The following is a 22,378-nucleotide window of genomic DNA, read 5'->3' as shown; positions in this document are numbered from 1 at the left end:
TTTGTGACCTTTGACCCATTTTGACTGATACATTATGTGTTTACAGATTTTATTTTGACAGCACTTTAACTTGTAAAGGTTTGCCTTTAATTAAAAACAATACATTTGTGTCCCCTTGTCCTTTTTGCGCGACACAAGAAAAGAACCACGTTACAAAAAAGTAACTTTTACTCTAATTACATTTCAAACAAGCTACTAAACACAAAGTTTGATGAACTGAAGGAAACATGATAACAACAACATCTACCTGGAGCACAGCTTATGCAGTTCAAGCAACGTTTGAATCCACTGAAAACATCGTTGAAGGTTCCGTCTTCACAGGGATTACACTTAGTGCTGGATTCATCCGCGCAGTCTGCTCTTACATACTCTCCTGAGGAAAAAAAGAAATAAAGAACTCAAGTTTAAGCTGCTGTCAGAGATGTTGTGTTACTTTTTATTGCCAGTTCTCTGATGGTAGGGTTTTGGGTTTTTTTCCACCAGCAAACAGCAAAAACAAATTTGTATTGTATTTGGAATATGTGTATTTTGATTTTGTGGTTCATTTATGTTTGTGTTATTAATGTTATTCCACATTTCGGCTGCTGTAAAGCAAGGGCCTTCACCTTTACAGCGTATTCTCCGGCTACAAGAACAAGACTGCAGCCGTTACTCTAACGAAAATAACAATACTAAAAAGAATGAAAGATCACTCGACGGAATCTTACCAGGTGAACACTTCGGACAGCACTCAGTTCCCGCCTGGTAATATGATGGAATACAACGTGAACGTCCTCTGCAGACACTGATCACACAGAGCTGTGGAGAACAGAGCAAGGTTTTTTCACCATCTCTTGATCACAAATGTTGACATGACTGACGACAAGAGGCGAGGTGTTCAAGGAAAAAGGAAGAAGAGGATACCCCGAGGATGACCAGACCAAAATAAGCTATTTAGCTTGTTATAGCTACTGTTGCCAAATCAACTCCCATTGTGAAGTGTTTAATCCACAGACGTCAACTGCCACCAGGCTCTTATTGGAGGATACAGCTGCCAATCACACTGGTGTCTGTCCATCCATCCATCTTCTACCACTTTATCCTACACAGGTCGTCAGTTCATCACATAGAGTCAAACAGCCATCCACTCTCACACTCATGGCCAAACTCCACTACCACATAAAAAAACCCTCTACTGAGTGGGTGATGACATCTATGCTTGAGTTAAAAGGTAAACAGCAAACAGTAAGAGAGAGATGAGGTTAAAAATACGTTACCAACAAAGATGCTGCTTTTCTCACAGAAAACATTTTGACAGAGTGTTTGGCGGAGTTTCTTGTGCTGAAGACACCATCTCAATTAGATCTGTGCTGAGGAGGGAGATATAAGATCTGTATATGAAGAGAACAAAGAAAAAAACTATCAAAGGATTAAAGGAAGGAACTGTCCTGGTGAAGGCTTCTAACTATGCAGGTAACTAACAGTAAACTCCAACAGAGTCTAGTGTTGTAGTTTGAATTGTGTATGTACTTGTGTCAATGTTAGTTTTTGTATTTTCTTTTCTCTCTTTCTTTTTCTCTATGTAGTATTTTGGTTTTATAATTATATCACATAAATGTGATACTATATTGTATAAACGTGATAATTATATCACATAAACGTGTTACTATATTGTGTAAACGTGATAATATCACATAAACGTGATACTATATTGTGTAAACATGATAATTATATCACATAAGCGTGATACCATATTGTGTAAACGTGATAATAATATCACATAAACGTGATACTATATTGTATAAACGTGATAATTATATCCCATAAGAACCGGATAGAGCGCCGCTCCTTTGGCTCCGTTCATTCCTATAGAGTTGCTCACCCAGTCATCCATGGGTCTTTTAAAGGCACTGGACCACTTCAAAACTGTGCTCTCCTGACCTCTAGTGGCTCAGTCTAACATGCACTATATATATACAGTGGTATGCAAAAGTTTGGACTACCCTGTAAATGTTCATGATTCTCCTTCATAAATCATTGGTCACTTTCAGTTAAATATATCATATAGGAGACAAACACAGTGATATTTGACTAGTGAAATAAAATTTATATGATTTACAGAAAGTGTGCAAGAATTATTTATTTATGAAAATTAGAAACATTCTGTCTTTACAGGATGCTGAAAAACTAGTTCATGCTTTTGTTAATCTAGATTAGATTACTGTAACTCCTTATTATCAGGATGTTCCAACAAGTCTGTATTTTATATATATAGGGAATCCATGCGACCCTCAACTTTAACAAGATTCCCAGTCCCTGCACTGGCCACACAGCCCCACAGCATGATGGAACCACCACCAAATGTTACTGTAGGTAGCAAGTGTTTTTCTTGGAATGCTGTGTTCTTTTTCCGCCATGCATAACGGCCCTTGTTTTGCCCAAATAACTCTATTTTAGTTTCATCAGTCCACAGCACCTTATTCCAAAATGAAGCGGGCTTGTCCAAATGTGCTTTAGCATAGCTCAAGCGACTCTGTTTGTGGCGGGTGCAGAGAAAAGGCTATTTCTGCATTACTCTTCCATACAGCATCTCCTTGTGTAAAGTGCGCTGAATAGTTGAACGATGCACAGTGACACCATCTGCAGCAAGATGATGTTGTAGGTCTTTGGAGCTGGTCTGTGGGTTGACTGTGACTGTTCTCACCATCCGTCGCCTCTGCTTATCTGAGATTTTTCTTGGTCTGCCACTTCGGGCCTTAACTAGAACTGTGCCTGTGGTCTTCCAATTCCTCACAATGTTCCTTACAGTTGAAACTGAGAGCTTAAATCTCTGAGATAGCTTTCTGTATCCTTCCCCTAAACCATGATGTTGAACAATCATTGTTTTCAGGTCATTTGAGAGTTGTTGCCACTCTTCAGAGAAGATGCAAAGAGGAGAAACACTTACAACTGGCCTCCTTAAATACCCTTTCTCATGATTGGATTCACCTGTGTATGGAGGTCAAGGGTCACTGAAGTTACCAAACCAATTTTTTTGAGTTCCAACAATTAGTGCTAAAGGTATTGAAATCAATAAAATGCCAAGGGTGCCTAAATGTATGCACATGTCTAATGTTGTTGCACACTTTCTGTAAATCATATAAACTTTATTTCACTTCTCAAATATCACTGTGTTTGTCTCCTCTATGATATATTTAACTGACATTTCTTATCCAAACAACCAATGATTTATAAAGGAAAATCATGAACATTTACAGGGGTGCCCAAACTTTTGCATACCACTGTATACATACAACATATTTAAACAAAAAACTGCCCACAAACTCTCCTGATGACCCTTTATATCAAATTTCAAGAGATACAATCTATGAGGAATACTGTAAAATCTGAAGTTCACTGAAGTTACTTAAAATGAAGTTATTTCAAATTTGTGAAGGAAAACATTATATTCAAATTGCAAAACTCACTGGAAGTCTTTATTATTCTTATTCTTATTATCTATAAAAGTCTCAGATGACTTGTAATGTTAGTTTTTATTAAAAACATTGACTGTACTTAAGTGATAGTGTTTTTTAAAGGTTTGTGTTTATCCTCTTAAAACAGGCTCACCAAATAACATAAAATAATCCTTTATTCGTCCCACAAAGGAGAAAACATTGTTACAGTGACAAAGTCAAGGTAAAGCTAATAAATATGCTATATATAACATGCATTTTAAACAATGCACAACCAAGAAGATATTGATTATTAAGATTATATAACTAGAACAGACTATACAGTATATACATTAAGTGAACTTAGTGTAAACTTTTCACAAAAACCTTTAGAGAAAAGCGATGGTTTTATATCGAGGCACACACACGAGCTGTTGATCCACTGAAATGTGTCCTAACCTCATACAACTGCAGTGCTACAACCATGAAATACCCCTTAAACAACAAACCAAAACTTTAGTTCTAACAGGTAATGTCTGAGTAAATGCATGTGTTTACTCTTTAACCAACAGGTGGCGCTTTAAATCTGTATTAGGTATGGTGAACCACCTGTATACATGAAATGTATTTATTCTGTGTTTAAGTTGACCTCGAGGGCACTGTTATGATATTATGTGCTACATTTATAGCACACGTACAAACATTTTCACTAACATTTTTATTCAAAACAACATAAAATCACCCTTTAAAAACAGTAATATCAGTTGTATTATTGTCCCTTATATTTAACCTTAATAACTCCATACAAATGTCCAAAATGACAAAATGATTACCTGTTGTACTGAACCATTTGTTTGACAATGATCATTCACAAGATGTCAAAGTGAAAGTGCTTGTTTTGATACAGAAAGATGCATACTTCACATGCAAGTCCAGCTGGTCAGTTCAGGAAGAGAGCTAGACCAATGCAGGCAGACCAAAGACCAAAGACTGCACCACCTGAGAGGGAAAAGGCTGTAGAGAGTGAGGAACATGTCAGTCCAAAGACAGGATCTCTGATATGTTGAGTATGTTATGTGTCTTATAATGTTATATGAATTCAGACTTGATTTGTGATGATGACTTAATAATGTTTCCATGTCTCTTTTAGGTTGACCACCCTATATATGAGAGCCTAAGTTGTTTATATATATATGAGTTGTTTTGCCCCAGTCCCCTTTTGAGGACCTGCTTTGTCTCCTCCATCATTCACTGGGCCACTTTTGGGTTCCTGAGCTTATTTCATGTGGTGAGAGGAATGCAATATGTGTATGTTTAAAGGTTTATGTGAAGAAACATACTATATGTGTGATATAGTAATATACATTCTCTGCTACATCATCTCCTGTCAAACAGGTTTTCCTGACCTGCTAAAAGTTCTTCTATGATGCTAGTGTGTGTGTGTGTGTGAGAGAGAGATTCATCTTGACTTTATGAGTTTATTATGCAACTTGTTTTGTCTCAGATTATGATTATTTCCTGGTTGAAGATTTTCATATTGATCATTTTAATTTCAAACATCTGCATATCCTTTAACAGTTATGCAGGTGGGCCTTAGGGCTCTTTTGAGACTTAAGTCATCCTTAATGACAGATAAATTGGTTCACTAAGTGTCACTACATCACAAAAAGGCTACATATACTTGTCAGTTCACAGATACTGAGTACAAGTTCTGTTTGCTGTTTCTTCCAGGTCATGAATTTGGTGAGGAGTGGAACTGGCTAGCTGCGGATGAGGAAGTACATTACATTACATTACATTTAGCAGACGCTTTTATCCAAAGCAACTTACAAGGGAATTGAGTTACAACCTGCCAGGGGTAGAGTTGAACCAGTGACCATGATGATGTCTTAACCACTGAGCCACTCCAAGTGTCCCAGTCCACCCCTGTGAGGAAGTCGCTGATCCAGGAGCAGAGCGATGGTGCCAAACCCAGATTGTGAAGTTTCAGCGCCAGCACGTCCGGAGAACTGTGTTGAACGCTGCACTAAAGTCCACAAACAGCATCCTGACGTAGGTGTTTGGATGCTGCAGGTGAGTCAGGGTCGTGTGAAGTGCAAACAAGACAGCATCCTCCATAGAGCGGTTCTCCCTGTAGGTGAACTGCAGGCTGTCCAGGCTAGGGATGTGCGATACCACGATTTTTTTTCTTTCGATCCAATACCAGGAGATACCAAGGCTAGTATCCCGATACCAATACCGATACTTTTAGATGTCCTACTTGTGTATATGAAAATGATGACTTTTACAATGAAAACTTTTTTTGATGTAAAAGGAAGTCTTTTTATGGTAAATATAACTCACATACCACCAAAAATAGACTAAATAGCTACAGTTTTAGGTGATACTGAATTGTGTTAAGATGATGGCAGCAATGTGAGTTAAATTAACGCCTACATATTGTGTTGGGAGGAAACATTTTTATCTAACTAAATAAACAAAATAAAATAAATAAAATGTTTTAAAGCAAAATTTACAAAAACATTCTACTATTTTATGTAAATGTATCTTATCTAGGTCTATATGCCTGTGATGGTGGGCACTGTGATGTATTTTCACTATACCTGGATATTGCCTGCCTCTCTGTAGGGCTTCCAAGACAGAGGTCTGCGTCAAATTTGATGCTTAATTTCTCAAAAATGATACAGTAAAACTGTTTGATAATAAGTGAGGTAGTAGTCAGCATGCTCCTGAGTTCAACTGTACCAACCATTGTCAGAACTTATGGGCCAAAGTAATTTTATTGTACAGTAAAAATTGATTTTCAGCCTTTTTCTGAGTAAATAAAGAGACAACTTTGATGCTTAATTTCTCAAAAATGATACAGTAAAACTGTTTGATAATAAGTGAGGGAGTAGTCAGCATGCTCCTGAGTTCAACTGTACCAACCATTGTCAGAACTTATGGGCCAAAGTAATTTTATTGTACAGTAAAAATTGAGTTTTCAGCCTTTTTCTGAGTAAAAAAAGAGACAACTTTGATGCTTAATTTCTCAAAAATGATACAGTAAAAATAGTTGATAATGAGTGAGGGAGTAGTCAGCATGCTCCTGAGATCAATTGTGTAAACCATTGTCAGAACTTATGAGCCAATGTGTTGTTATTGTACAGTAAAAATATAAATAAATTAGGGAAAATATTTAGTTTAATAGCTTCTGGACAATGTGACCCAATGTCTTAAAATCAGCATGATTGATTGCCCTTGTATTAGCAACGTCTTATTTTGAAAACCGGAAGTGATCGCGCCGGTATCAAACTAGCGCTGATTCTCAGCCGACTCCCAGTATTCACCGTTAGTTCGACTGCACGGGCGCACTTAAAAAACGAATGACGGCTCACTTGACCGCAGTAAAACACATGCGAATGTTTGTTGAATATTCGACCTGAATCTGCTTGGTTTCACTAATAAACGTCATGAGAACTTCACGTGACAACTGGCTAATCTGAATAAATAGAACCTGACTGTTCGTGAAGGTAAGTAGTCTTGTAGTCTTACGTGTTTACTTCTTGTGTAATAACACAAACGACACTTTGCCTTTAATTTCCCTGAAAAACGGTGCAGTAGAAATGCATGAAACTCAGCATCAGAGTCACTGTGAACAAGAGTGTACTGGACATATTATAGAAGCTACACAGAAGTTTGTGTTATATAAATGTTAGGATTTGCATCTGTGCAAAGCTTCTTTATAGTTTCCTCTTCACTAACATGCAGTAGAAACGGGTCAAGTGTATTATGGTGACAGTCAGAATCATCGTGAACAGTGAGAGACTTGACTGTTAATTATTCATACAACACTTTGACTAACACTTAAACACAAAGAGCAGCACACGCATGGTAGATTGTTACAACATGTTTCTGTCAGCCTGTTTATCTCGTTCATGTAAACTATACGCTGAAATGTTATTTTACACTTCTTAACCTTTGGCCCCTAAAAGTCAGAATCAAAACTATTTTTTTCTAAAAAAAAAAAATAGACTTCTTTTTGTAATAACTGTGGGAACTGAGAGCAGTATATACACGTCCACTAGGGGGGGCAATGAGTCGAGTAGTTACCTGTTGGGCATGTTACAGAAGTGAAGAAGACAATAAGCTCTGTGTACTATGAAGATGATGTGATCGTGACCACACTGTGTTCGTCCGTAAGAAAATAAACCTTCCCTCATGTTCAGCAAGAAGTCTCCCGTGAGTTACTACACTTTTCTTGTCATCTTCCCTGTTTTTGATGTATTGTCTTATTTTGAATGTACATTTTGATATAATGTTGACGTTGCTCCATTATTTGGAAATGAAATGTTTGTTCACTGTTGTTCTCCATGTTTGTAGAACATTGATATTTACATACATGTGTTTTTGATTCATATGTAGATTATTGAATAATTGATCATTTAATGTTCATAAAAGATACTTTTTTTTTGGTTAGGGTGATTAAGCACCACCTGGTGGCCAAAATAAAGCTTTCACTGTCATTCACGGGTGATATTGTAGTTTTCTTGTTAATGTTTCATGTTTCTGTCAGCCTGTTTATCTCGTTCATGTAAATGATACACTTAACTCTGAAAACTGCATGCTTTGTGATCAAAATAATACAATAATAATTAAAATCATGGTTTTTGGTCACATTTTTAAAATCCCACATGTGTACTATTGTACGACCTTAATGGGAGCAGCCCAACCCCTTTCTTTTTATAGGAGGCTCCCATTGGCTCCCGCTGAAATTAAAACCAACACAGCATTGACGGCACCTATCAGACTATTCTTCAGAGATAATGATATATGATAAATTTCCTCCATAGTCTCAGATTGGAGAAACTTAAGTCTTGGAAAACCTGAGTGGAAATAAAAAGGAAAACTAAACATATTCTCTTCATGTGTAATAAATATCTTGTGACAAGATGTTTGACATATGATGTGAAAGTGAGGTCTGTCTGAACACTGGCTGTCAGTACCATGTTCACTCTACCAATTATGCAGCAGAAATCTAACTGCAGCTCACTTTATCGCGGTGAATAATTGGGAATAAATCACTTAGATTGTAGAACCTGCTGAGACGAGAGCCTTTTTTTTTTTTTACATACAAGAGAAATAACGTTTTTATAAACCCAAAATACTACTGTTACGTGTGCATGTTTTTTGCTGCTCTTTTGTGTCCTGCGCCAGGTGCCACCCTCCCCACCTGACTGGTCAGGCACACCTGCGGCACCTTGGCAATCAGGTGGATCGCCTCAAAGCTGCAGGGATGGAGGCAGACGGGGCCAGTGGGCCAAACCGCCAGACAGCGAGAAGCTGTTGGTCGTGAACGAGAGCTGTGTGCTGCGCTATCTTCGACTTGTTCTAATTCCCTCGTAGTGTTAACCCTTGTTTTTTTCTTTCTTGGCTTCGCTTCCATCAAGAAGTAGTTTTGTGTTGTCGTTGATTTACTTACGCAGAAATAAATAGTCTAAGTTTACAAATATCTCTGTTTCTTTTCTTCTTCGAAACGCCCGGTTTTATATTTAATTGTTGCCCGCCCCATTTCCCCTGGATGCCACAAGTGGGGACGTAACAATTTTGGGGGCTCGTCCGGGATCTAATTTCGTTTTGAGAAATTAGTAAAGATGTTTGTAGTTTTTTTTTTTTTAGACTATTTTGTTTTGAAAGCGGTAAGTCACTTCCGGTGGTTCGCAGTCAGTATTAACGACGGTGTATGCACAGTCTAGCCTTCCCTACAACAACTCCCTCAGTTAGGTAGAAGTGTCTAGCTGGGTTGCACGGCACCCTTCCATCGGACACTTGTTTATTGTTTTGCCTTTTTTATTTTCGGAGCAAATCCTGGACGGGGATCAAGTTCCCCGAAGGGGGTAGGCGTTTCGGGGCTCCGGTCGCCGATGTTTCTGCCTTTCTAGTCGCCTCGAGCCCGGCACGCTCCAGAAGACAGACAGGTTAGTTCTTGGTAGGTAGGATCTGGGGGGTGTTTGTTTGTCTGCGTTTGTTGGTTTGTGTGTGTAGCATCCGGCGTGAGTGGTTCTGACTGTTGCCACGGAGTGAGTAGTACACGCTAATTTGCTAGTAGCTTACCATAGCGGCTAGCCGCTACTACCGGTGTAATGGCGAGTGGGTCGGCGTTCAGTGTGGAGGAGTTTGTGGCGAAGCCTACGCTGAGTCAACTAGACATCTGTAGGAAGGCTGATTTATTTGCGATTGCTGACCGCTATGACATTAAGGTTACAACTTCTCTCCTTAAGAAGGAGTTGAAAGCTGCCGTGGTTGACGGATTAGTGGAAGGGGGTGTGTGTGGTTTACCGGCGACTGTGCCCGAGTCCGCAGGGGAGGTGCGCTCCGAGGCTCGGGGGGCGGAAGCGACTCAGCGGCAGCGAGACATTTTGAACATTACCCCCGGTGTAAAACATGGTAACATGGACGAGAAGCAGTTTACGTTGCCGCGTTTTGAACCGTTGTCCGTGGAAACGACCCCTGGATCGAGAATAGATGCGCGGATAAAGCTGCGTTTAGCTCGTCTCCAGCTGGAGAACGAGGAACGGGAACGGAAGCGTGAGTTTCAGCTCAAGTTGAAGCGGATGGAATTGGACGCAGAGACCGCGGTCAAAATGCGAAAGCTGGAACTACAGTCTAGCTCAGTTTCGTCTGGTGCGCGGTCGTCTTCGTCATCTACAACATTTGACGTGAGTAAAAACGTTTCTTTGGTCCCCGTCTTCCGGGAGTCCGAAGTTGAATGTTATCTCGGTGCGTTTGAGCGCATTGCTGCTGCCCTGCACTGGCCGAAGGATGTGTGGCCGATACTTTTACAATGCAAACTCACGGGTAAAGCTCCGGAAGCTTGCGCTTCTCTTTCTGTGGAGGATGGCCTCTCTTATGAAAAAGTAAAGAGCGCGATACTGCAAGTATATGAGCTGGTGCCTGAGGCGTATAGACAGCGTTTCCGCGGTCTGAGAAAAACAGCAAGCCAGACGTACGCTGACTTTGCCAGAGAGAAGGGGATGCTGTTTGACAGGTGGTGCTCATCTTGTAAGGCAGATAACTTCAATTCAGTACGTGAGTTAATGTTGTTGGAGGAATTTAAAAACCAAGTGCCGGAGCGAACTGTTTATTTAAATGAGCAGAAGGTATCTACTTTGCAGCAAGCTGCTATTCTTGCTGATGAGTTTGCTCTTACCCACAGAAGCCCCTTTATCAGACGTGATTCCCCTACTCAACATGAAACTGCTTTTAGGTCCAGTGACACGCGTGTTCCACGTTTTAGTACATCAGTCTCTGCACCTAAGGCAGATAAGCAATGTTTTTTCTGTCATAAAGCTGACCATCTAATTGCGGACTGCAATGCGTGGAAACGTAAGCAGCAGGCGGCAATTTCAAAGCCCAAGGGTGTGGGGCTGGTAAAAACAGTAACCGGTTGTTCACCGTCGCCCAGTCAAACAGTACCTGATGAGTGTTTTAAACCTTTCATTTTCCCTGCATTTGTCTCGCTCACAGGAAAGGTGGATGATCAGCGTCCTGTCACAGTTTTGCGAGACACTGGTGGCTCCCAGTCATTCATTCTTTCCTCTGTACTGCCCTTGAGTACGGAGTCTGCCTGTGACACGAGCGCAATTGTACGAGGTATCGGGATGAGGTTTGTACCTGCCCCTCTTCACCGCATCCATGTCCAGTCCAACCTTAAAACTGGTTTCTTCCGGGTAGCTGTCCGTTCTTCATTCCCCATCTGGTGTTGGCTTTATTATGGGTAACGACATAGCTGGGGGTAAAGTATATCCATCACCCGAAGTCGTTGACAACCCTGTGGCAGAATCTAGACATGATGATCTGGTCCAGTGTCACCCTGACATATTTTCAGTTAGCGTGCTAAGGGGGCAGGCCAGAAAACAAGCTCAGGATATCGATCTGTCTGACTCTGTTTTTGCTTCTGCTGTATCTGAGGACAGGCTGCCACCTACGAGAGAAACGGAGAACTGGGCTGGAGACCTAGAAAAGTGTGAAGGTGGGACAGAGCCCGTCGCTGTTCATGCGCTGCCACTGACCCGTGAGGCGCTCATCAGCTCCCAGTCAGGTGACCCATCTATGAGAAAATGTTTTGCAGCAGTTGAGGACCACGATAAATGTACTGAAGGTCAGTCATTTTTCTTAGATAACGGGGTGTTGATGCGGAGATGGATTTCACCATTAGGTAAAACCAATGCAGTTAGTGACTGTGGTTCAGTGTGTCAAATAGTGATTCCAGTTGCATATCGGCAGCATGAGCTAGAGTTAGCTCATGATCATCCCTGGTCTGGTCACCTTGGTGTCACTAAAACCCATGACCGTATTCTGAAGCATTTCTTCTGGCCAGGAATGAAGAAGGAAGTGACACGCTTCTGCAAAACATGTAGTACCTGCCAAGTGGTGGGGAAACCAAACCAGGTTGTTCCTGCTGTTGGTGAACCCTTTGAACGTGTACTGGTCGATTGTGTTGGTCCGTTGCCGAGGACAAAGTCTGGTAACCAGTTTTTGTTAACGCGCTACCACTCGCTTTCCTGAGGCCATTCCTCTGCGAAGAATCACTGCACCTGCCATTACACGAGCATTAATTAAATTCTTTACCATGTTTGGTTTACCGAAAGTTGTGCAGACTGATCAAGGAACCAACTTTCTGTCGAGATCATTTAAACAAACCTTGTATGCTCTAGGCATCACTCATTCAGTCTCTAGTGCTTATCATCCAGTCACAGGGGGGCGCTTGAGCGTTGGCATCAAACACTGAAGTCCATGCTGCGTAAATACTGTCATGATACAGGGAGAGACTGGGATGAAGGTGTCCCCTTTACACTGTTCGCCATCCGCGAAGCCAAACAGGAGTCCCTGGGGTTCAGCCCGGCTGAACTTGTGTTCGGGCACAATGTGCGTGGCCCACTTAAAGTGTTAAAGGAAAAGTTCTTGTGTAATATTTCTCCACAGACTACAGTTCAGGATTTTGTATCCCAATGTAAGGAGCGTTTACGTAATGCTTCTGCGCTGGCTAAAGTGGCACTCTCCTCCTCGCAGGAGAGTATGAAAGAACGGTTTGATCGGAAGGCAGTTAAGTGTGAGTTTGAACCTGGTGAGAGAGTTCTGGTGCTGTTACCGACACCTGCCTCTGCCCTTACTGCCCGTTTTTCAGGCCCGTATGTCATAAAAAGCAAAGTGTCCGATACAAACTATGTCATTCATACACCTGAGCGCAGACGTAAGGTGCGGTTGTGCCACATTAACATGCTAAAATCCTATCATTCCAGAGAGGCCAACCAGGGGGAGCAGGAAAAAACTCCGGAGACTGCTGCCCCTCGTGAAACAACTACCTCCTTGGTTTGTGTGGAATCACTGCCTGACGATGGGTTAACTGTACTAGGAAGTGATCAGCAGAGTGGTAGGCTGTCTAACACAGAGTTCTTCGCGAAAATAGACACCCATTTGAACTATCTCCCTGTAGATCAGCAACAAGATATAGTCTCTTTGATGCGCTCCCATCCGTCCCTGTTTAATGATGTACCATCTAGCACCAACGTACTAAAACATGACATCGATGTTGGTAGTGCGTCTCCCATTAAACAGCATGCGTACTGATGTCCTTTAGCCAAAAGAGAGCTTATGAAAAAGGAAGCTAGTTACCTATTGGAAAACGGTTTAGCTGTACCTAGCTGTAGTCCTTGGAGTTCCCCTTGTTTGCTGGCTCCAAAATCTGATGGCACCCCACGCTTTTGTACCGACTATCGGAAGGTTAACGCAGTTACAGTGCCAGACTCATTTCCCTTGCCTCGCATGGAGGACTGTATTGATAGTATTGGGCCGGCCATGTTTATTACAAAGCTCGATCTGCTGAAAGGGTACTGGCAGGTTCCATTAACACCCAGAGCCTCTGAGATTTCGGCCTTTGTAACCCCAGACCACTTCTTACAGTATACCGTTATGCCATTTGGAGTGAGAAATGCGCCTGCCACGTTTCAGCGTCTAATGTGTCAAGTGCTAGGAAATGTCAAGAACTGTGTCTACCTAGATGATGTCGTTGTGTACTCAGCCGATTGGGCCAGTCACATTACTAGCTTAACGGAAGTGTTTCAGAGACTTGAAGAGGCGGCCTTAACTCTTAACCTAGCCAAGTGCGAGTTCGGTAAAGTGATGGTTACGTACTTGGGAAAACAGGTTGGCCACGGGCAGGTCCGGCCCGTGGATGCTAAGGTCTCAGCCGTGCTGTCCTACCCGGTTCCCATGTCAAGGCGTGAATTACGGCGTTTCTTAGGCATGGCTGGTTATTACCGGTGTTTTTGTAAAAACTTCTCTGTGGTAGTTAACCCTTTAACCAGTCTGTGTAGTCCCAAGGTTCCTTTTGTATGGAGTACTGAGTGTCAGTATGCCTTCGAGGCAGCAAAGTCTCTGCTCTGCAGTGCACCTGTCCTGGCCGCACCTAACTTCTCTCGCCCTTTTAAGCTGGAGGTTGATGCGAGTGCTTCAGGAGCTGGTGCTGTGCTGATACAGGATGGAGAGGGTGACGTGTGCCATCTAGTATGCTACTTCTCGGTCAAGTTCAAGCACCATCAACTTAACTACTCCACCATTGAAAAAGAGACCCTAGCTATGCTACTTGCACTTCAACATTTTGAAGTGTATGTTGGTGCCAGTTCATCTCCCGTGGTTATATACACTGACCATAACCCTCTTGTCTTTCTTGCACAAATGTATAACCACAACCAGCGACTGATGCGTTGGGCCCTGTTGGCGCAAGGTTACAACCTGGAGATTAAGCACAAGAAGGGGACCGACAATGTGGTGGCTGATGCTCTGTCCCGTGGGTGAGGAACACAAAAAAAAGAGTTAAAGAAGATAATAATTCAGTGTAGCGTGTGTGTGTGTGTGTGTGTGTGTGTGTGTGTGTGTCGTGTGTGTGTGTGTGTGTGTGTGTATAGTTTTTAATGTAGCAAACTATAAGTTTGCACTTATGGGAGGGGGTGTTACGTGTGCATGTTTTTTGCTGCTCTTTTGTGTCCTGCGCCAGGTGCCACCCTCCCCACCTGACTGGTCAGGCACACCTGCGGCACCTTGGCAATCAGGTGGATCGCCTCAAAGCTGCAGGGATGGAGGCAGACGGGGCCAGTGGGCCAAGCCGCCAGACAGTGAGAAGCTGTTGGTCGTGAACGAGAGCTGTGTGCTGCGCTATTTTCGACTTGTTCTAATTCCCTCGTAGTGTTAACCCTTGTTTTTTTCTTTCTTGGCTTCGCTTCCATCAGGAAGTAGTTTTGTGTTGTCGTTGATTTACTTACGCAGAAATAAATAGTCTAAGTTTACAAATATCTGTTTCTTTTCTTCTCCGAAACGCCCGGTTTTATATTTAATTGTTGCCCGTCCCATTTCCCCTGGATGCCACAAGTGGGGACGTAACAACTACATAGATAAAAAGAAAGAAAGAGAGAAAAGAAAATACAAAAACTAACATTGACACCAGTACATACACAAGTTCAAACTACAACACTAGACTCTGTTGGAGTTTACTGTTAGTTTTTAAAGTTTTCTTCTTTGTTCTCTTCATATACAGATCTTATATCTCCCTCCTCAGCACAGATCTAATTGAGATGGTGTCTTCAGCACAAGAAACTCCGCCAAACACTCTGTCAAAATGTTTTCTGTGATAAAAGCAGCATCTTTGTTGGTAACGTATTTTTAACCTCATCTCTCTCTTACTGTTTGCTGTTTACCTTTTAACTCAAGCATAGATGTCATCACCCACTCAGTAGAGGGTTTTTTTATGTGGTAGTGGAGTTTGGCCATGAGTGTGAGAGTGGATGGCTGTTTGACTCTATGTGATGAACTGACGACCTGTGTAGGATAAAGTGGTAGAAGATGGATGGACCAGTGTGTGATTGGCAGCTGTATCCTCCAATAAGAGCCTGGTGGCAGTTGACGTCTGTGGATTAAACACTTCACAATGGGAGTTGATTTGGCAACAGTAGCTATAACAAGCTAAATAGCTTATTTTAGTCTGGTCATCCTCGGGGTATCCTCTTCTTTCTTTTTCCTTGAACACCTCGCCTCATGTCGTCAGTCATGTCAACATTTCTGATCAAGAGATGGTGAAAAAACCTTGCTCTGTTCTCCACAGCTCTGCGTGATCAGTGTCTGCAGAGGACGTTCACTTTGTATTTCATCATATTACCAGGCGGGAAATGAGTGCTGTCCAAAGTGTTCACCTGGTAAGATTCCGCCGAGTGATCTTTCATTCTTTTTGGTATTGTTATTTTCGTTAGAGTAACGGCTGCAGTCTTGTTCTTGTAGCCGGAGAATAAGCTGTAAAGGTGAAGGCCCTTGCTTTACAGCAGCCGAAATGTGGAGTAACATTAATAACACAAACATAAATGAACCACAAAATCAAAATACACTAATTGAGTGTTTTGTCTCCTTATCAGGACATTTCAGCATGTCCACAGACACATTCATTTGTTTTTGCTGTTTGTTGGTGGAAAAAAAAACCAAAACCCTACCATCAGAGAACTGGCAATAAAAAGTAACACAAAATCTCTGACAGCAGCTTAAACTTGAGTTCTTTATTTCTTTTTTCCTCAGGAGAGTATGTAAGAGCAGACTGTTCGGATGAATCCAGCACTCAGTGTAATCCCTGTGACGACGGAACCTTCAACGATGGTTACAGTAGACTCAAACGGTGCTTGAACTGCACAAGCTGTGCTCCAGGTAGATGCTGTTGTTATCATGTTTCCTTCAGTTCATCAAACTTTGTGTTTAGTAGCTTGTTTAAAATGTAATTAGAGTAAAAGTTACTTTTTTGTAACTTGGTTCTTTTCTTGTGTCATGCAAAAAGGACAAGGGGACACAAATTATTGTGTGATGCTAACGGCGCTAACTGGCCCGAGACACGGACACTTAAAAATTATAACCTGCTTAAGTGTTAAAGATAATTATATTAACTCTGTCATCTTGCTGTTAGACAGCCTTTGATTGTAGTCAGTAGAGAAAATGAGCTTTGAAAAGCTTTAAGAACTGGAGTTTTGTGTCTTTAAAGGATAGTTGAGCACTTAAGTGCTGATATATGAGGTACTTACTGTATATAAAAAGTTATGACATGACATGTGTTCTTTGTTCTGAGAATTGCTGTTTACAGTCTTTTACATCAGGGAATCTTTTACTACTTCTAATTTGACTTCTTTTTGTAAACCGGTAAATTTGACAATAATAATTGTATTTTAGCATTTAAAAATGTCATTTTGCTTAAAGAGCTTCTACATACTGGTGTATTAACTGTTACAGAAGCTCTTGTGTCCTTAGATAAAGTTTTATGTGTGTCAATGGAGTGAATGTGCTTCCGTCATGTGATTCCTTCAATGATTACCTCTGTGTGTTGTTGACAGATTCTGGCCTGAGGATAGCCCGTCCATGCACAAGAACACTGGATGCAGTCTGTGAACCTCTGGAAGGATTCTTCTGTATAAAATCCAAAGGCTTATACTGTGAAACAGCAGAGAAACACAGACAGTGTAAACCAGGACAGTACATCAGAGATAATGGTATGTATACGTGTGTGTGTGTACAAATATTATTTTAGGTAAAAAAATAAAATGAAACCATTCTAAATGATGAGGTAATGACAGAAGGCAAACTGTCATGACCCAAATCACAGCTGTCATGTGATTTGAGACCAATTTACAGTCACATCTGTATTTATTTGGAATTGGTAAACAAACATTTTCCATTTTAAACTTGATTTTATGTGCGTTATTTAGAACGCAGGCACGAGTCAGACTTATTTGTGTGTCCCGACCCAGTGTTTTGGAACCACTGAGCTGGACCGCCTTTTAAAATGGGCTGGTGATGGAAATTGACTCAAAAACACGTCGTCCCTCCCTCTGGTTTTATTTTAAATGTGTTCTTTGACACTTTGAATGTATTTGTCGGATGTTTTGATGTGATTTTAAACTTGTATCCCATCATTCTGTGTTCACTCCTCACTGTATGTGTCATTTGCATTTGTACAGGAACAGCGTTGACAGACACAGTTTGCACTGACTGCAGTGCCGGGACATTTTCAGATGGGACGTTCACCACTTGTCGGCCGCACACGCAGTAAGTGACGCTTTCACGACACGTCCATCCTAAATCAGTCACAACATTACATTTTGTATTTGTATTAAGAGTGTGGACGTGGGACGGGTGTGGCCTTGGACACTAGACAGAGGGGAGCAGACTGGGTTTGGACAAACATCCAGAAATGACTGTTTGGGCTTGGAAACTTGTCAAACTGACATGGAAAATTCAAGTTCTTTCAGTGAAATAGAATAGAATAGAATAGAATAGAATGCCTTTATTGTCATTATACAAGTTGTACAACGAGATTTACTTGACTTCACCTTGAAAGTGCATACAGCTAACAACGAAGAACAATAACAACAACAACAACAACAACCAGTGTATGGGTCAAGGACATTAAAAAGAAAAAGTGACCCTAGTTAACGTGAGGTGGGTTTTCAGTTGCAGCGTACTACATTAAAAGGATATACAGCCATCAAATTCTTATTGAACAATATGAAATAGCAGGTCTGTAGCAGGGTTTAAATATAAAAAGTGCATTTCTATGAGACGTGACCCATAGCAGGGTATAAAAAATAATAAATAAGACTATTTCCACAGTATGAAGTGTATTTTTTTTATTATTTTTTTTTAACAGTATATGAAATATAGAAATATAAATATCACAGTGTGAGATATGATTTTAGCAGCATATAGAATATAAATATCACAGAGTGAAATGTAATTTTGCAGTATATAAAAATAGAAATATAAACATTTACACAGTATGAAAGTAATTTTAGCAGGGTACCATTTAAAAATACAGATATTGCACAGTTTCAGTGAAATAGGGTGTGTCCATGGGGCCCGTGGAGGATAAAGCGGTAGAAAATGGATGGATGGATAGTTTAGTATTTGCTTCCTCCTGTTGTCGTGTAACGATAACTTGCTGTTTTCTTGCTGTAACCATAAATGAAGTCTACAAACACCTGTGACAGGCTCACACAAACATCCTAGGAAAAATCCTGTGTGTTGACTTCAGGTCGAGCTCGAGTCGGGTTTTTATACGGAAAATGGTTTGTTTTTAGCTGCAGGTAATGTTTGTAGTGTCCTGAGAAAATGTCCCTCTGTTGTTGCAGGTGTGAAAACCTGCTCAGAGAAGGAACTGCTTTAGCTGATGCTGAATGTGGGGAAGGTGTTTCAAGCATCAATGTCACTGTCGTCATCGTCGTCGTCCTTTTAGTCGTTTTTTTATGCACTGGTATAAGTGCAGCTTTGTACTTCAGGAAGAAGAAATGTTTATCAGGTAGGGTCTGTGTGGAGTTACAGATGTTAACATGGTTCAATGACAATGATAATGGTTTCTGCTGAGTCATGCCACTGTTGAGATGTTATTCATTGTTTTTGTTTGTTACAGGCAAATGTGTAACTGTCCCAACACAGGTATGTTTGTTACTTTCTTTTTGACGCCATGTGTATGATTTGCTTTACATTGTGGGGGAGGAGTCTTAGTGATGATGCGCATTGTAACAATATTTATCTCAATGACGACAAGAAAGAGAAAGTCTTAATACTGAGGTACCAGAGGGAAGAGGGACAGAATGTCAACAGCAGCGATGGATAGGTCGTTTGGTCAAAGATGACATCACTGATAATTATTCTTTTTTCTTTTTTTACATTTCTCTTAAAAGGGAGAGGAAAACATCATGATACAACCACCAGTCTGAGCAGAAACAGGTGAGACAGTAGTGTCATGCACTGTCTTTCTGTGACGTAGTAAACAGTATGTTCAGCTGAGTGTTTTCTTTGTTCTGTAAGTCAACACAGAGGAGATGATGGCAGGAGGAAGGACAGCTGTCTGTTCACTGCAGAGTGAATGTGTTCTAACCTGCTGGGTGCTGTCACATTTTCTTTGTAGAGTACAGAAATTAAACTGCTGCTGTCTCTGTGAGACTGTGGGCAGCACATCAGCCTCACACTCAGGATTCAACCGACATTTGCCTCAGTGGCCCCCTGAGCAACAGATTATCCAAGGAATGCTCCGTGATAACAAGGATTTCGGGAGAAATTTTGCAGTTGGCTGTCTGAGACAACAGAGGCGGTTGACAGGATGGTTACGGGCGTCCAGTGAAGCACCAAGAAAGGGCAGAGCAGGCTGTACTTCCTGAGGAGGCTGCTGTTGTTGCCAGCGTCCTCTTCTATGCTGTAGTAGGCTGGGGAGGAAGTACCAAGAAGAGGGCGCTGAACTAGAGTGCATCACTTCAATATCACACAAAAGGACCCTGAACAAACTGATGAACATTTTGAACAATGACTGTCATCCACTGTTGAACTTTCTAGCAGGCAAAGCTATTTATCTTTCATTCTATTCATCTGTTCATTATTGTAATTGGTATCAAAGCACCGTTGCCTTTAAAGTGTCTTTTTAGGTGCATCGTCAAAGCCAATTTGTGTTATATATTAACCTTCGTATGTGCCTTTGTAAATCTATCTGTCATCAGAACCTGTACACCTTGTCGGTTTTACAACATAACGGACTGCTGTCTAACTAACTAACTAACGAACAAACTTCTGTCCAACTACTAACTACTAAGTCGTCTCAGTGAGTGATTTGTTCATTTTCATGCAGTACCTTCCTTCGCCACATGGCAGGCAGATGCATAAGCTCAGTCAGCAGGACAGGAAACAGAAATGATTAGTTCACGACTCACTCAACTGTGCGTCCGTGATACTTGAGTAAAAGTACAATTATCTTACGAGAAAAGGACGTTGGTAGAAGTTGAAGTGACTTTTTATTAGTTATATCTGTTAATGTTGTTATTTTTGCTCCTTTTCAGATGTCATAGGTCAGCACACACTTTAAAAACATAAAGCAGTTCCATTTTTTATATTTAAATAAAGAAGTGTGAACGTGCACATTTTGCACATACAGTACACCATGACTATATAGCAACTCTACTGCCCTCCTGTTGTAACTCTGCATGAGAGTCAACAAACAATTGTCCATGATCGGATGAGGTTCCCATTTAATAGACAAAAAGGTTACAAAAGGTAGGAAACTAATAAAGTGGAAAACAAAGGAATGAGGTGTGTGAGCGAGCGAGCGGTAAAAACTGTATGATCCTCCACCCCACGCCCTCCTGATTGTCTAAACCTGCAACTATAAAGACTATACTGCCACCAGTGGAGACTGTACATGTGATCTGAGAGCGTCTTTTTTCGGTACTGCTGGATAGCCCGCTGCCTCACTGCTGCTCACACTGGGCGAGGCGTTGTCCAGATGGTTTGGTTCACTTAGAAAGTGCAGTGTGTAGGTCAGGGGTCGGCAACCTTTGTGACATGAAAGGTTCTTCTTCTCATCTAGTGTGCCATTATCAACAATAACACAAAGTTAAATTATGACACAAAATACAAACACCTTTCCAATATACCTGGAATTCTATTCCATTCATAGAGTACATCTCAGTGCTGTGTCTGCTCAAGCTTAATAATAATAATAATAATAATTTTAAGAAAAAACATCTTAAAAAACACTGTGTTTTATAAACATATTGCTCTGTCTGGGAAGTTAGGCCAAACCAAAACTGAGACTACAGTACCTTGTCTTAAAGCCTGTATCTGTATCGGGAGCTGTCACTCAAACCCATGAAGTCAGGACACACATAAAGTGAGGAACACTGAGGTGCCAGCGTGCCAGTGTTTATGCCGCAGAGTGCCACCTGTGGCACGAGTGCCAAGTGTAGCGTCCCCGGCTGAATGATGGTCGAACTCCTTAACTGATGGTTCATAGGTTTATTAACGTTAACGTTGCTCCAATAAAACACACTCTGAACACACCTTGAACACACCTTGAACACACCGTAAGAGCTATGGAATAAACAAAAATATTATTACCAACTTTATAATGTTCATAACAAATCAAGAAACTGAAATAATTGTCCCTTTCAGACCGACAGACATGCCCTACATCGCACCAAAGCAGCGTTATTGCTAGCTTAAAATAAATTAAAACAAAGTCAAACTATAGAAGGACATCACATTACTTCTAAACATTAAGTACAAAATTAAAATGAAATGATGACAAACCTTGTGCCTTTATCAGCCAGGTGCTAAACGAACTTATAATTTGACGTTTCTTTAATGTTTTTTAACTTTTAATTGACTCGTTTGTGTCGTGCAAACGCTGCAGATCTGCAGATTCGTCTTTTTTTTCTGATTTCCGGTTACACACTGTATCAAAATAAAAGCACCAACCCAAAAACAGGAAATGACGGTAAAACAAAGAAAACAAGTCAATCTTTCAAGGAGATCACTCATAAAACAAACAACCACGGAAACGAAACATCATGAAAATACACTGTGGCATATTAAGGTCATTTACACTCCCACCAAATTATGAGTGCTTTTCAAAACAATATGGGGTACAAAGCATGAATAATTTTATGACTCAATCTGACCTTTGACCCTTAAAACTTTAGTCAATGATAATGCCCATGAAAAACTCTTCATACTGCAAAGGATATATCTGTGGAGTGAAGAGGGCTGTTAAACAGTCTCTAAAAGCAGGATCAGCTTCTGCACAGGACGTTCGACGATGGATGGCTTGCCAGAACGATGTCCCTCCTTTCCCATCTTTTGATCTCCAACACGAATCTTTACCTTTCTCACAAGTCCATCTGTATCAGTCACTGTTTCTATAACTTTGGCCAACTTCCACTCATTCCGTGGCAGATCATCTGCCTTCTCCATGACAATATCGCCGACCTTGAGGTTTCTTCTAGGAGTATGCCAGCGCTGTCTAGTAGCAATATTAAAGAGGTACTCCTTTCTCCAGCGACTCCAGAATTGCTCTGAGAGATACTGAACGTGACGCCACCTCTTACGAGCATACATGTCCTCTCTTATGAATCTGC

General features: G+C 41.1%; 1 protein-coding gene and 2 long non-coding RNA genes across 18 annotated transcripts; 1 reads left to right on the top strand and 2 right to left on the bottom strand.

The window, feature by feature from the left end:
• Positions 1-290: 290 nt before the first annotated feature.
• On the bottom strand, positions 291-1,387 carry LOC122764961. Its single transcript, XR_006359919.1, has 3 exons — positions 1,257-1,387; positions 708-798; positions 291-373 (listed from the first exon to the last, which is right to left on the bottom strand). It is a non-coding gene; the product is annotated as an uncharacterized LOC122764961 (long non-coding RNA).
• A 5,342-nt stretch (positions 1,388-6,729) lies between these two features.
• On the top strand, positions 6,730-20,660 carry LOC122764957 (tumor necrosis factor receptor superfamily member 14-like). 16 transcript variants are annotated; one of them, XM_044018991.1, is made up of 10 exons: positions 6,730-6,925; positions 14,986-15,099; positions 15,550-15,640; positions 16,011-16,136; positions 16,811-16,966; positions 17,435-17,522; positions 18,605-18,771; positions 18,883-18,908; positions 19,157-19,202; positions 19,384-20,660. In XM_044018991.1, the coding sequence occupies exons 2-9, from the start codon at positions 15,067-15,069 to the stop codon at positions 19,190-19,192; spliced, it is 723 nt and encodes a 240-aa protein (XP_043874926.1). In that variant the 5' UTR covers positions 6,730-6,925; positions 14,986-15,066; the 3' UTR covers positions 19,193-19,202; positions 19,384-20,660. The 16 variants fall into 16 exon arrangements, 11 of the variants coding, with proteins under 11 accessions (XP_043874926.1, XP_043874927.1, XP_043874922.1 ...); XM_044018992.1 differs by having other exon boundaries at positions 19,284-20,660; XM_044018988.1 differs by lacking the exons at positions 6,730-6,925; positions 18,883-18,908; positions 19,157-19,202; positions 19,384-20,660 and adding exons at positions 9,078-9,370; positions 14,148-14,245 and having other exon boundaries at positions 18,605-18,876.
• A 582-nt stretch (positions 20,661-21,242) lies between these two features.
• LOC122764963 lies at positions 21,243-21,709 on the bottom strand. Its single transcript, XR_006359921.1, has 2 exons — positions 21,552-21,709; positions 21,243-21,332 (listed from the first exon to the last, which is right to left on the bottom strand). It is a non-coding gene; the product is annotated as an uncharacterized LOC122764963 (long non-coding RNA).
• Positions 21,710-22,378: the final 669 nt, after the last annotated feature.

This window comes from Solea senegalensis, unplaced genomic scaffold (genome assembly GCF_019176455.1).
Source record: "Solea senegalensis isolate Sse05_10M unplaced genomic scaffold, IFAPA_SoseM_1 scf7180000017816, whole genome shotgun sequence".
Classification (NCBI taxonomy): Eukaryota; Metazoa; Chordata; class Actinopteri; order Pleuronectiformes; family Soleidae; genus Solea; species Solea senegalensis.
The sequence above is the reverse complement of the archived record's forward strand: the minus strand, read 5'-3'. Positions and strand labels throughout refer to the sequence as shown.

Coding starts and splice junctions, on each gene's coding strand:
- LOC122764957 (XM_044018982.1), top strand. CDS start 9,536: ATGGCGAGTGGGTCGGCGTTCAGTGTGGAGGAGTTTGTGGCGAAGCCT. Junction 11,059..11,368: donor GTACGAGGTATCGGGATGAG/GTTTGTACCTGC, acceptor ATCTGAGGACAG/GCTGCCACCTACGAGAGAAA.